The 13790-nt window shown below is 42.8% G+C and overlaps 1 protein-coding gene across 3 annotated transcripts in view; it reads right to left on the reverse strand.

The window, feature by feature from the left end:
• Positions 1-784: 784 nt before the first annotated feature.
• Positions 785-13790, reverse strand: part of frs2a (fibroblast growth factor receptor substrate 2a) — a 34054-nt gene continuing 21048 nt past the window's right edge. For all 3 annotated transcript variants that reach the window (XM_052118554.1, XM_052118556.1, XM_052118555.1), the window contains exons 2-7: positions 8577-8662; positions 8354-8445; positions 5931-6117; positions 4373-4510; positions 4130-4293; positions 785-2518 (exon numbers count right to left, since the gene is read on the reverse strand). In XM_052118554.1, the coding sequence (XP_051974514.1) occupies positions 1580-2518; positions 4130-4293; positions 4373-4510; positions 5931-6117; positions 8354-8419 (1494 nt within the window). In that variant the 5' untranslated portion in view covers positions 8420-8445; positions 8577-8662 and the 3' untranslated portion in view covers positions 785-1579. The remainder of the gene's footprint in view (positions 2519-4129; positions 4294-4372; positions 4511-5930; positions 6118-8353; positions 8446-8576; positions 8663-13790) is intronic.

A 13790-nucleotide genomic window follows, 5' to 3' on the forward strand; every position in this document is an offset into this window, starting at 1 on the left:
ATCTGCAACATCTCACCAGGCGCTGCTCTGAAAGACATTACCGGATCGAAGTGTACCCAAACAGGGCAGCGAGAGTGTCTTTGGTGGACAGACGCGAGCGGAGAGATAAAACACATGCCACTGTTCAGAGAGCAGAAGGGTTATGGAGTAAGAATGAGCATTTAAAGTGACTGCAGTGTACCGTGTGATTCTAGAATACCGTGAGCATCATTTATTGCTCTCAAGTGCAAAATGAGTGTTTTACATCAAGTAACTAAAATGTTTTATTTCAAACACTTCGACATCAAAACAGGAGAAAACATCACAGCATTTGTGAATGAGGTCTGGAAAACCGTTGTGCATCCTCATTTATACCTGTCGTGTTATTTTCCGTTCCGTACCTGCCTTTACGTCACGTGACGTTTAATGAGCGTTTATTTGTCTGTTGCAAATACATCGTACGTATGCGAATCAGTAAATCGCTGAAGTACAAAACAACAGCACATCTGCTGTGTGTGCGGGCGAACATATCTGAACTGGAGAAGAAATATGTTTCAAAAAGAACAATGAAGCTCATTTTAGGTCCATTTTAAGCATTTTTATTGTTATTTTCATGACATTTTATTCATGTCCTCCACCAAAATGTCAAATAAAAAAAAAATATTATTAAAACGTTTTTATTCAAGATGGTGGTATTTATTGTGCCACCTTCAATTTATTATTATTTAAACTATATATATATATATATATATATATATATATATATATATATATATATATATATATATATATATTTTTTTTTTTTTGGATGGGTAAAAGTATTTATTTACGATGGTGGTTTTATTATTTAAATGGCATTTTTTAAAAGTATTTATTCACAATGGTATTATTTATCACAATACTGTATTATAGTCAGGAGAATCTGCTCTAAATCCCAATTGAGAAAAATGGGAATCGAAAAAAAAAAACTCAAACTAAAATATCCCAATGCATAATGGAAAATTGGAATTTAGGGGGGCAAATTTGTGTTTTCCCCCTTTTCTCCCCAATTTGGAATTCCCCATGCGCTCTTAAGTCCTCCTGGTGGCGTAGTGAGTCACGTCAATCGAGGTGGCGGAGGACGAATCTCAGTTGCCTCCACGTCTGAGACCGTCAATCCACGCATCTTATCACATGACTTGTTGAGTGCGTTACCATGGAGACGTACGTCGCATGTTTGGAGGCTTCACGCTATTCTCCACGGCATCCACATACAACTCACCACACGCCCCACCCGAGAGCGAGAACCGCATTATAGTGACCACAAGGAGGTTACCCCATGTGACTCTACCCTCCCTAGCAACCGGGCCAATTTGGTTGCTTAGGAGACCTAACTGGAGTCACTGGATTCGTGACTCCAGGTGTGGTAATCAGCGTCTTTACTCACTGAGCTACCCAGACCCTGGGGCAAAGTGCGCTTAATTGTCATGAAAATAATGTCACAATATTAAAAATTGTAATGGTCATAAAATAGGCTTCAATTTCTTCAATTGGACAAGCAAAAGCAACTTTATTACTGAATTCATAAAAGAACCGCAGCAGTGATCAGTGCCGGGTCGAATCACATGGGCAGGTCCGTGCTGTTGTGTCGAGTTTTCCTGGATGTGCCGTCGTCACGTGGCTGTGCTTTCTGCAGGCTGGACATAGCGGCCGTGCGTGCGATGTCTATAACCGTGTACAGCTCTGTCCGCCGCGTAGGGGTGGGTGGTAAGGGTGTGGTGGGTGTTTGAGGCCCACTGGAGTCCGATACTTTGTCCATCTCCAACTCAATGTAGTTGAGCTGCCGGAGCGGGTCGCCCACCCCGAGCCTTCGGAGGTCAAAGTTGAAGACTGTAGGTTGAGCGCTGGAACTTTGGAGGTTGTGCGCGCTGAACTGCACCGTGACGTTTTCTGTGTTGACGTAGTTGTGTTGGGGGTCGAAGGAATGTGGCAGATGAAATCCGTTGAGAGAGGGCGACTTGAGTTCCTCTTCGTCCTCTGCCTCGCTGTACGGTTTGCGAGTCTCCCACACGGGAGGCAATGCTGGCAAGTTCTCGTAGTTGAGCAGTGCAGTCCGCCTCTGGGCGGAGTTATTGGCGTTGTGGGTGTCGGGTAGAGGCACTGGGGGTCTGTTGCGTCTAGGAGGGGCCACTCCATTGTATTGCTCGTGCGACGCCTCCTTTCGCTCGTCGCTGTCATAACCGGTGTCGCAGTCTGTCCCGGATCCCGCGCAGCCATTTACGGTCTTTCCAGCATGTTTTACACTAGAACTGACCGCACCTAAGTCCTGCTCGCTGAAATCTCGCGGCCTCTCTTTAAGCAGCATTTGTCGCTGTACAGGGGTGGGGCCTAACACAAACGTAACACTCTCTGGCTCCAAAACCACCTGCGGTTCGACCTCATTGGGCGATGCTGGAATCGCGCTCTCTGAATTAGGCGTCTGGATTTCCAGAGGGGCGTGGCCACTGGTGCGACAGCGCCGCTCATCTTGCAGACCTGTTGTGTTGACATAAGTGTGCACCTGCAACGACAGTTCATACAATATTTATCAAAAGATGAAGAATATGAAATAGTAGTGCTGCTTACCCATGCAAAACTCACCGCCTAAGTGCTAGGGTGTTGCTATGTTGTTGCTAGGGTACTCTGATTGGTTGCTTAACAGCCCAGGTTAAAAGAGCCAACCAGTTTTGTGTATGTGTGAATGAAAGACCAACTCATGTTGCTCTGTGAGGATAAATTCCACATCGGTGCATCATTTTTGTCTTTGAATAAAATGCCCTTATTTTATCATGTCCCATTCATTAATTTCGACCTATTATTTTATGCAACAGAAATAACATATTTTAGATGATGATAATATGCAAAATGACAAAAACATGCATGAGATATTTTGAAACATGTATAAACTACTTCATGTATCAAACATGTTAGAGATGAATGTTTATGTGTAAGATTAAACAGAAGAAAACTGCCCTGAAAACCTGAATAGAATACACTGAATATACTGAATTAGCAGCTACGTTATAGAAGTACTCTTTTGTGAATTCTGTTTAGGATTTTGTGTTACATGTCATGTGTTTTTAAGTAAACAGCGTATTCACAAAGCAAGTTACACATTCTGACTAGTACGTAACTTAGTTTAAGTTCAGCTGCTCAATGGCTTCATTGTGCAGATATTACATTTTTGTTGTGGATATACTGTACCTGACTATTGTCACACATATACAGTGTATACATATATACAGTGTATATATATACACTGTATATATATATATATATATATATATATATATATATATATATATATATATATTAGGGCTTCTGATTTAACGCGTTAATAACGTGCGATTAATTTTACAAAAAATTATGCGTTAAAAAAATAAACTCATTTAATCGCAATGCTTTCCTGAGAAATGCAAATTTGTAGTACCACCTGTTTACTCCAGAGGGCAGTAAGTGAAACTTCAGCTGTGTGGGCAACGCGCAGTTTATACAGTGAAGAAAACAAACATCCAGAAGCACAACACAAACATGCATCTCAGTTGCCTCCGCTTCTGAGACCGTCAATCCCCGCATCTGATCACGTGACTCGTTGTGCACGACACCGCGGAGACTCACAGCACGTGGAGGCTCATGCTACTCTCCACGATCCACACACAACTCACCACACGCCCCATTGAGAGCGAGAACCACTAATCACCACCACGAGGAGGTTACCCCATGTGACTCTACCCTCCCTAGCAACCAGGCCAATTTGGTTGCTTAGGAGACCTGACTGGAGTCACTCAGCACGCCCTGGATTCGAACTCACAACTCCAGGTGTGATAGTCAGCGTCAAAACATGCTAGGCCCCCTAGTAAATATATTGCAGTATAATTGTTTTCTTGTCAAATTTTAATTAAAACCGCTTGATTATTGCCATGACGCATTTTTTTTTGTCTCATCATCGTTATCATAGACAAAGTCCCAAAAATCCTTTGTATACAAATATTTTCATCTATAGATTTAGCTTGAGTCCTCCCTATAATGTACAGTTAGTCTATACATTTTTTCACCTGTTTTATCGTCTGCTATGTAAGCAATAAATGCTTAGATTATAACAGCACCCCTTAAAAATATCAAAAAAATTTACCATTTCATCATTTAGCAGTAGCGGGTGTGTTGACTCCTCCCCGACTGATGGTAACCTAGCACTGCCCACTGACGGGTGACGGCTCGAAGGCCGTGAGGAACTGTCGCCAAATGACGGGTAACGTCCGACTGCGTTTGCTACCGTTGGGACAGAGTAACCAGGAGCTAAGGAAAGAGCAGTAATGGGGTTAGTAAGGTCAGTATTACCGTGAGGACAGAAGTGTGTTTATGAGTATATTCTTACTGGTGGGAGTGTGTGGTGTGACTGGAAGCTCCGGCTCCTGCACTGGTTCCTCCACAACACTGATGCTGTTGTTGTGCATGATGTCCTGCAGCATGTTGAAGATGTCCTCAGCTCGCGCACACTTAAATGCAAATATACCTGTGGAGAAAGCGAGAGGGTTATGAGTAAACAACACCAACAAAACACACACGAACAAGAGCACAGGAATGGCCGGTGACCGCGAGGGGATGAGGGGCTCCTAACCGACCACCTGGAGCGGTCAGGGCCGCTGCCAGGAGCGGAAGAGACCCCTTCCGTCCACTGGAATGCGGCGGGGCGTTCCGTCCACCGGGGGCTGGAGGACTGCCTCCGATCTGCCCAGGAAGGCGCGGCTGTTGTCCGCTAGAGCGTGGAGTGGCTGAGGACCAATCTACGGCATATCGGAGAACCGGCTAATAAATAATAGTTTAATATGAAACTGAACAAAAAGACAAACACACACACGTGTCGGACAGCTGCCCGTAACTCTCTCTCCCTCGCACTGATGTCTCCGGTCGCCCTTATCCCTCTCGGGCTTCATCAGCCTAATTAGCCCTCTGCCCTGCCACAAACCTCACAAATTTCACTCTAAATCTTGACAAGATTGATCCTAATGCTTGATGCATGTGTAGACCACTAGATGGTACAAGGAATTGTAATCAAGCTTGAAATCATGATCGCCAGAGTTATATTTTGGTCTGTTCTCACCCAAAACCGATTATATCACTTCTGAAGATATGGATTTAACCACTGGAGTCTTCTGGATTACTTTTATGCTGCCTTTATGTGCTTTTTTTGAGCTTTAAAGTTTTGGTCACCATTCAATTGCATTGTATGGACCTACAGAGCTGAGATATTCTTCTGTTTTCTCCTCTTTTCTTCCCAATTTGGAATGCCCAATTCCCAATGTGCTTTAAGTCCTCGTGGTGGTGTTGTGAGTCGCCTCAATCCGGGTGGCGGAGGACAAATCTCAGTTGCCTCCGTGTCTGAGACGTCAATCCGTGCATTTTATATTATGTGGCATGTTCAGCGCGTTACCACGGATACGTAGTGCATGTGGAGGCCCACGCAATTCTCTGTGGCATCCACGCACAACTCACCACGTGCCCCACTGAGAGCGAACCACATTATAGCGACCACAAGGAGGTTACCCCATGTGACTCTACCTCTCCTAGCAACCGGGCCAGTTTGGTTGCTTAAGAGACCTGGCTGGAGTCACTCAGCACACCCTGGATACGAACTCATGACTCCAGGTCTGGTAGTCAGCATCAGAGCTACCTACGCCCCTTGAAATATTCTTCTAAAATTTAAATGATGAGAGAATTTTCATTTTGAGGTGACCTATCCCTTTAATAACAGTAACATATCTTTATTAATGTTGAACATATCAGGATTCCTTCACACAGAGAGGAGCAGAAGAGAAGAATGTAAATAAATATAACAATATAACATTTGTATAGTAAAAGCAGAACTGGGCCCAACAGAGAGAGAATGAGCGTCAAGCATGTTATACAGTGACCATGAGAATCAAAAGTCTCACCTTGACCAGTTTGGCAGCGCCGGCCACACTCAAAAGAGAAGAGGTTGGAGTCGTAGCCATAGCGACGAAGGCAGAGGTAGGGCCACTTCACAGCGTCTCGTTTGCGCGTGTGCAGAATGAGCTCTTCCTCGGTTAACTCCATCACGCCCGACCCCAGTTCATTTCCATCATCGTCCACATTTATCACCTACAGAGCACACCGGTTTTAGGCTCTACACACTTCTAAACCCAATTTAATACTCTTAATATGACTGCTGAAATCAGAATCTGTACACTGTGTGCACATACACTACCACTTAAAAGTTTGAACACACTGGACTGAATTGATGTTTTATGTGTTTAAGCACAACAATGACTAAAGGTATTTATAGCACGCAGACATGATTTTAGTCATGAGATTTCACAGAATGAGTTTCATTCTGTGTCATTTGAGTCATCATTGAGTCTGTGTCATGTATTTGGCGCCATCTCCTGGTGAACATATGTAACATTGTGCTTTATGTTGCATCTGATTATCTTGTGTGTGGTAATGGTGCGTTATATGTTATGTTCATTGGCATTGGCATAAGTATTCAGACCCTTAACTCAGTACTTAGTTGAAGCACCTTTGGGAGCGATTACAGGTTCAAGGCTTTTTGGGTATGATGCGACAAGCTTTGTGAAACAAGGATTTGGGGATTTTCTGCCATTCTTCTCTGCAGATCCTCTCAAGCTCTGTCAGATTCAATGGGGACCGTCAGTGGACAGCTGTTTTCAGGTCTCTCCAGAGATGTTCGATTGGGTTCAAGTCCGGGCTCTGGCTGGGCCACTCAAGGACATTCACAGAGTCCCTAAACCACACTTGTGTTGTCTTGGCTGTGTGCTTTGGGTCATTGTCCTGTTGGAAGGTGAACCTTCGGCCCAGTTTGAGGTCATGAGCGCTCTGGACCAGATTTTCATTAAGGATATCTCTGTATTTTGCCGCGTTATGCTCTCCTTCAACGCTGACCAGTCCCCCAGTCCCAGTGGCTGAAAAACACCCCACAGGATGATGCAACCACCACCATCCTTCACCGTTGGGATGGTAACGCACAGGTGATGAGTGGTGCCTGGTTTCCTCCAGACATGACATTTGGAACTGAGGCCAAACAGTTCAATCTTTGTTTCATCAGACCAGATAATCTTGTTTCTCACAGTCTGAGAGTCCATTAGATGCTTAATGTGTCTTGCATTGAGGAGAGGCGTCAGTCTGGCCACTCTGCCATAAAGCCCAGATCGGGGAGTGTTACAGTGATGGTCGTACTTCTGCAAGTTTCTCCCATCTCCACACATGATCTCTGGAGCTCAACCAGAGTGACCATCGGGTTCTTGACCACCTCTCTTACCAAGGCCCTTCTCCCCTGATTGCTCAGTTTGGCCAGGCGTCCAGCTCTAGGAAGAGTCCTGGTTGTTCCAAACTTCCATTTAAGAATTATGGAGGCCACTGTGCTCATTGGGAACCTTCAATGCAGCCGGAATTATTTTTTGTAGCCTTCCCCAGATCTGTGCCTCTACACAATCCTGTCTCTGAGCTCTGCAGGCAGTTCCTTTGACCTCATGGCTTGGTTTTTGCTCTGATATGCATTTTCAGCTGACATTATATAGACAAATGAATTGAATTTGCCACAGGTGGACTCCAATCAAAGTGTAGAAACAAGTGTCAAGTGTCATAGCAAAGGGTCTGAATACTTATGTCAATGTGATATTTCAGTTTTTTCTTTTTAATACATTTGCAAAGTTATCTGGTTTTTGCTTTGTCATTATGGGGTATGGAGTGTAGATTGATGGGGACATTTAAAGCATTTTAGCTTAAGGCTGCAACATAACAAAATGTGAAAAGAAAATGAAGGGGTCTGAATACTTTCTGAATGCACCGTGATAGTCAAAGACATATACTTAGCTATTAGTTGCTATATTTATGTCAGCGAATAAAACGATTAGGATGCTTGTATTAAATTACGGACATATACAATTAAAAAAATATATTTTACTAGTTTTTCATCATTTTGGTGACATTTTAGCTTTTTTTTTTTTTTTGTCTATATATTACATCAATAAATATGGTGTATTGAATTTGCATATATTATATTGCATATATACAGTATATTGTTACATGTTTGTTGTTTACATCCCTAATTTGTACTATTTACAAGTATTTACATAGATATGTACTGGAACAAGTGCTAAAACTGTACTGTCTCTTTAAGACCAGCGACAGGGACTTTGACACTAGTGTTTGTTTGGTCGAATGGCTTCTTTACAGCATCCACGCTATGTGTGGTTAGATATACCGATGTCTATATATCGATGATTGAATGTATCGACACAGCCCTAGTAGTGTATGTAGTATTCAGTATTGTAACAAACACACTTACAGTAAGTGTCCCACCTTCTTAGATGCTCACCTTGAATTTATTGTGATGGTTGTCAGGGATGATCTCTTTCTCGGGACAGCTACAGCAGCTCCCCATGGCGCCTTCAACACACCATTGGACCCCTGCGCATTAGAAACGAGAGTGAGAGAAAGGCAAGAGAAGGGCTTGAGATGGAGAGGTGTAGCAACATTATAGACGATTTATAGATTTGCATTTACGAAAAACCTCCAGCAGAGGCCAGCAAAGTGCTCACCTACATCCAGCCATCAACACACACTGCTGTCACACCTCAACATCTCCAGCGTGTGTGTGTCTGTGTGAGCGAGAGAGATCAGCTTCCTGTAGAGAGAGAGAGAGAGAGAGAGAGGATATCCAGGTGAATTTTGGAACTTAGGTTCCAGTTCCTCCCTGTCGTTTGCATTGATAGCACAAATACACACCTGTTTCTACGCCGTAAAGGGCAGAAAATCAGAGACAAATGGATCAACCACAGTTTTGGGTCAAGGCTGGTCGCTTTAAAACAAGCATGAGAAAAGACCAGAGATTCAGTCCCACGGCTGCCCCGCACAATTTCATAATTAATGCGCACTCGGATTTGAACATATTCTACCATCTATCTCACACACACACGCTTCTTTACATTAGCATTTATAGAAACACTTCCAATATTATAAACGTTAACATATAACAGTACCATTTTCATCGGTTTAAACAAGATATTTAGCATAAAAAGCGTGACAAAATTAACAAATGTCACTTTAAAAATAGCCCAAATACAATACAGACTTGGGGGCTGTTCATTCTTTAATTGCTGTTTTAGGTAGAGGTAGACAGATATATCGGTGTTACCGATTAGTAGCTTTTTTTTATCGGTGTTACCGATAGTTGCTTTTTGGAACTATCGATTATCGGCATAAAACTATGTCAATAGTTGCCGATAGTGCTTTCACCATTTAGTCATTTCAAAATAAGAGTCCCGGGTGTGTTTCGGGCTTGTTTCGCGTTATGCACCAAATCAAAAACATATATATATATAATCTGGTTATTATTGGGATTTTGGTTGAACAAAAACTGCATCTGGGATTTTATTAATTTTGGACTCTTTGTCTTTGCCTGTCATAGGGAAGAGTGAATGGGATTGTGGCATGGCGGAGGGCGGGGCCGGGTCGTGATCCTACACACCCGGTCCCGTATTAGGCTAATTAAGCCTCCGAGGGATAAAGGTCGACTGCAGAGGATCGTGCGGGAGAGAGAGATCGTTAACGGACATGTCCTTCATGTGTGTGTTTATGTTGTCTTTTAAGTTTATCATTAAAACTATTATTTATATCGTCAAGCCGGTTCTCGCCTCCTCCTTTCCCGCATGATCCTCAGCAGTCGACCTTTATCCCTCAGAGGCTTAATTAGCCTAATACAGGACCGGGTGTGTAGGATCACGACCCGGCCCCGCCCTCCGCCCTGCCACAGGGATTACATTTTTTTTTTTTACATTCTATAAATCAATGTGAAAAACTATCGGATGATTAATCGGTTATCGGCCGGTCCCACCGCCATAGTTATCGTATCGGCAAAATCCACTATCGGTCGACCTCTAGTTCTAGGTAAACATTAACGATGTGCGGATCAACTAATTTGACTAGCGTTTAAGCGAAAACCTTGGAGTCGACTAATCTAAAAAGAAAGAATCCATCAGAAAACAGTCAAAAAACATTCCAACAGCCAAATCAGACGCTAATTTCAGCTGAAAATGGGGCATTTATCTGCGACGTGCTTGCCTTGCATTATTACCACTGTAGGCTACATTAAATATAGAGCATGACATATATTTAATGAATCAACGTTAGTGAATACAGGCATATTTAATGAAAACAACTGGATGAATAGCGCAGGACCAATAGCAACCAATATGGCCAGATCTAAATGTAAATCAAAAGTAAGTAAACGTTACTTAACATAATAAAACAGTGAAAATAACTCTACGAGAGAGAGAAAATGCACTGAAAAGCCTATGATGTACAGTAATACGACAGCTGTTTGGTTAAAAACGTTAAAACCAATAAAAACAAAATAGCTATAAGGCCTGTGAGAAATGTACAATACACCTAATGTATTGTTCTGAACATGACGTGCACACAGAATTAAGGATAGTTTAGCCAGTTAAGCCATCTGCACATTTATGAAAGTAGCCTTGTTGATCAGCAGGCATGCCCAGCCTAAACTGTATTTCTAGGCTACTTACGCAAAAAGCATACATTTTTGATGAACAAAATTAGCATGTCCTCATGGTGTGGTGAAAGACGGGACCTCGCTCACCTGAGGCGATGAAAACAGCCCGCTCGGCTGGAAAATAACTTGCAAGCACGCACAGATTTAAAGAAGACTCAAATGTGAACACAAGTGATTTCTATAGCTACATTGCTGGTCTTGCTAGAGGACTTTTTCAGCTTGAGGTGAAATTAAACTTTGTCAGCTCCAGATATCCTCTTTTTAATAATATTTGTATTATTAATTATATAGAAAATGTGTAACATTAGCAAGATGGTCATTTAAGCGCAGCCTTAGTAATATAAAGCCAAACGTCAATGTGTAAAAATGTTGAACAGTTTAATGGGGAAAAATATTGACCGAATATTGAGCAATTCCAGTGTCGACTAGCAGCATCAGAACCGTTAAGTCGACTAGTCTCGCTCCTCCCTAGTAAACATGCACTAAAACAAATTTGTTTATTTGAGAAGTGACCAAGAAATTGTGTGGAATCTTAAATATTTCTTATTCATTTACTGCCTTAGCCTTAATTGTTCAAAATCCTGAAACTCTATTGCCATGTTTAATTTAGATTTTGACTTTTTGGATTTTCTCCCATTTTCTCCCCAATTTGGAATGGCCAATTCCCAATGCGCTCCAAGTCCTCGTGGTGGCGTAGTGACTCGCCTCAATCCGGGTGGCGGAGGACGCATCTCAGTTGCCTCCGTGTCTGAGACCGTCAATCCACGCATCTTATCACGTGGCTTGTTGAGCGCGTTACCGCGGAGACCTAGTGCGTGTGGAGACTTCATGCTATCTGCCGCAGCATCCACGCACAACTCACCACGCGCCCCACCGAGAGCGACAACCACATTATAGCGACCACAAGGAGGTTACCCCATGTTACTCTACCCTCCCTAGCAACCGGGACAATTTGGTTGCTTAGAAGACCAGCCCCCCCTACATTTAATACAAATTTAGCTTGAGAGTCACCATCACTGTGTGGTTTATTGTGCGGTAAGTCTGGTTCTAGAAGTAAAAAATCCCATAAATTTATCCCATAGACTCATTGATTTTCAAAGATAAATTATAAACCTTTAAAGACAAACCTACCGTGAGCTATGAGGTTGTTAATCGATGGTATATACTTACGTTGAAGCCATCCATCTACGTTATCTCAACTATGTTCGTGTTTGATAGCAGAATTCATGGTAAACAACTACATTACCCATGGTCCACCACAGAAACATCCACCAATCAGAGAGCAGTGTCAAACGAAACCCTTGAAACCACCGCGCGCTCCCATGATGCACTGCGAATGGCGTAATTGAGTCAGTCTAAACTACTTATAAATTTGTACATATGGGTATATTTTGCAATAAACATCAAATATATTGTTTCTACACAGATGCGCTCTACTGAGGGTGCATGCAGGGTTGACAATATCAAGGAATAATAGTGGTCTTCTTATTTACATCATGCGTCATTTTGAAAGCAAAAAGCAACAAATAAAACCCGAAATTAAGGTTTTCATCCGCTCAACTGCGCAGCGCGACCAAAGCAAAGCGGATGCGTCCACTCGCGGGATTCACCGAAAGTGAGGCATTGCCCGAATTGATTTGCGCCGCCGGCTTGTGACGCACGAATGGCTTAATCACTCTTCTGCTGACTATACCTCGTCACACTTTAATATTGTTTAGATTTGTTCATGCATGCCATAGGTTGCCGACCCCTGGACATCTTTAAACATTGTAATGGCACGTAAAGTTGTAAGAGGTTCAGCTTAAAAATATGGCTCCAGACCCCCTGTTTTATGCTCCATTCTGCAGCATTGTGTTAAACTAAACGGCCCCATACTTAGAGTCAAAGTCAATTTTTTATAGTGACAAACAATGCAACAGAAGCGATTGCAGCATGACCTAAAGCACAGTTCATTATGTCTCCTCATGAGTATGAAACGTGAATAATTAATGAGCTCCAGTAAAGCTCTGCTCTAGTTTACAGTTCATCTTTCTGCAGGAAACACACGGCTCACAGATTCACTCCATTTTCAGAGATCAGACCATTTTATAATCATCCAGGGAAAATTCTACGGTTTTACATTCAATTAAAAATATTATAATTTACTACACTACAGTCGCTAAAACTTGGCCACTTGGGCAATAAATGACATCTTCAGTGTTTCCCCCATTTACAATGACCAAAATACATGATTCAAAGTCACCGTGTTTACAATACTTCTATTTTCAGCTTGTGTTTCAACAGCACAATTCTCATGTCTACACTTAAAATACAATTCCCTATGTAGTAAAAACAAAGATGAATTTCGGATTTTGCGTTGTGAGCTTGTAATTGCACCACCATCTAAATTCTACAAGCAGTCTGTGAGCTTCATGACCTTCTTATCTCGACTCCGTCTGGACACCATGTTACAGGTCACACCTCCTTTACGCAAAATTAACCCATTTTTCTTCTATATTTAATGACTGAAGTATGTAGGGCTGAGAGTGGAGGGTCGGTTACTGGTAAATGCCGTGTCCCACCTGCCCAGGTACATGGAGGTCATGTGATCACAGCTCACATACTGTTTGCATTCCAGCAGTTGGACATCCAGCAATTAGAACAACTAATAGAAACATTCCCTAACAGATATGTCATGTACAGAAAGGCCACAAGAGCAAGAGAGGGGTGAGTGTGTATTCCAATAGTCTAAAGTGGTTTTCAGTGAATAATGACAAACTTCAGCCAAAAATTATATTTCGACTAGTCTGTCCTTTTCTTTAAAAAAGCCAAAATCGTTGGTCCTGGGTAGCTCAGCAAGTAAAGACGCTGACTATCACCCCTGTAGTCGTGAGTTTGAATCCAGGGTGTGCTGAGTGACTCCAGCCAGGTCTCCTAAGCAACCAATTGGCCCGGTTGCTAGGGAGGGTAGAGTCAAATGGGGTAACCTCCTCGTGTTCGCTATAATGTGGTTCGCTCTCGGTGGGGCGTGTGGTGAGTTGTGCATGGATGCCACGGAGAATAGCGTGAAGCCTCCACATGCACTAGGTCTCCACGGTAACACGCTTAACAAGCCACATGATAAGATGCGCGCGGATTGACGGTCTCAGACGCGGAGGCATCTGAGATTCGTCCTCCGCCACCCAGATTGATGCGAGTTACTACGCCACCACGAGGACTTAGAGCGCATTGGGAATTGGGCAATCCAATTTGGGGAGACAAA

Source organism: Xyrauchen texanus, chromosome 45 (assembly GCF_025860055.1).
Source record: "Xyrauchen texanus isolate HMW12.3.18 chromosome 45, RBS_HiC_50CHRs, whole genome shotgun sequence".
NCBI lineage: Eukaryota > Metazoa > Chordata > Actinopteri > Cypriniformes > Catostomidae > Xyrauchen > Xyrauchen texanus.